Here is a 305-nt window from a genome sequence, read left to right as displayed (position 1 = left end):
TTTCATCTATCTTTCAAACTTCTTCACACAATCCCTTTATTTATTCATTTGTTATGCAAGAGCGCGTTCTGGTTTCACGTTCGGGGCCGCGTTCCTTCGCCTTTACTCCGGAATCGTGTCGTTTTATTTTTCTTCTCTAAGTGGTGGAGGATGATTGTGCGAAGGTCGATGTGATGGAGAACTTCTTGCACTGACTGTAGAAAGATCGAAGAAATGAAAAATGTAGTTATTAACGACGTATGTTAATGAGAACGAGGCTAATTGTGATCTCAACTGGTTTTTAATTATATGAAAGTGGAAGTTAG

The 305-nt window shown here is 39.0% G+C and overlaps 1 protein-coding gene across 1 annotated transcript in view; it reads right to left on the bottom strand.

Moving 5' to 3' along the window:
* Positions 1-6: 6 nt before the first annotated feature.
* The window catches only part of LOC119588390, a gene marked incomplete in the record, with an annotated part of 8,753 nt that continues 8,454 nt past the window's right edge, over positions 7-305 (bottom strand). Inside the window, 1 exon segment of the mRNA XM_037937071.1 lies at positions 7-194. Coding sequence (XP_037792999.1) covers positions 75-194 — 120 coding nt within the window.

Source organism: Penaeus monodon, chromosome 23 (assembly GCF_015228065.2).
Source record: "Penaeus monodon isolate SGIC_2016 chromosome 23, NSTDA_Pmon_1, whole genome shotgun sequence".
Classification (NCBI taxonomy): Eukaryota; Metazoa; Arthropoda; class Malacostraca; order Decapoda; family Penaeidae; genus Penaeus; species Penaeus monodon.
The sequence above is the reverse complement of the archived record's forward strand: the minus strand, read 5'-3'. Positions and strand labels throughout refer to the sequence as shown.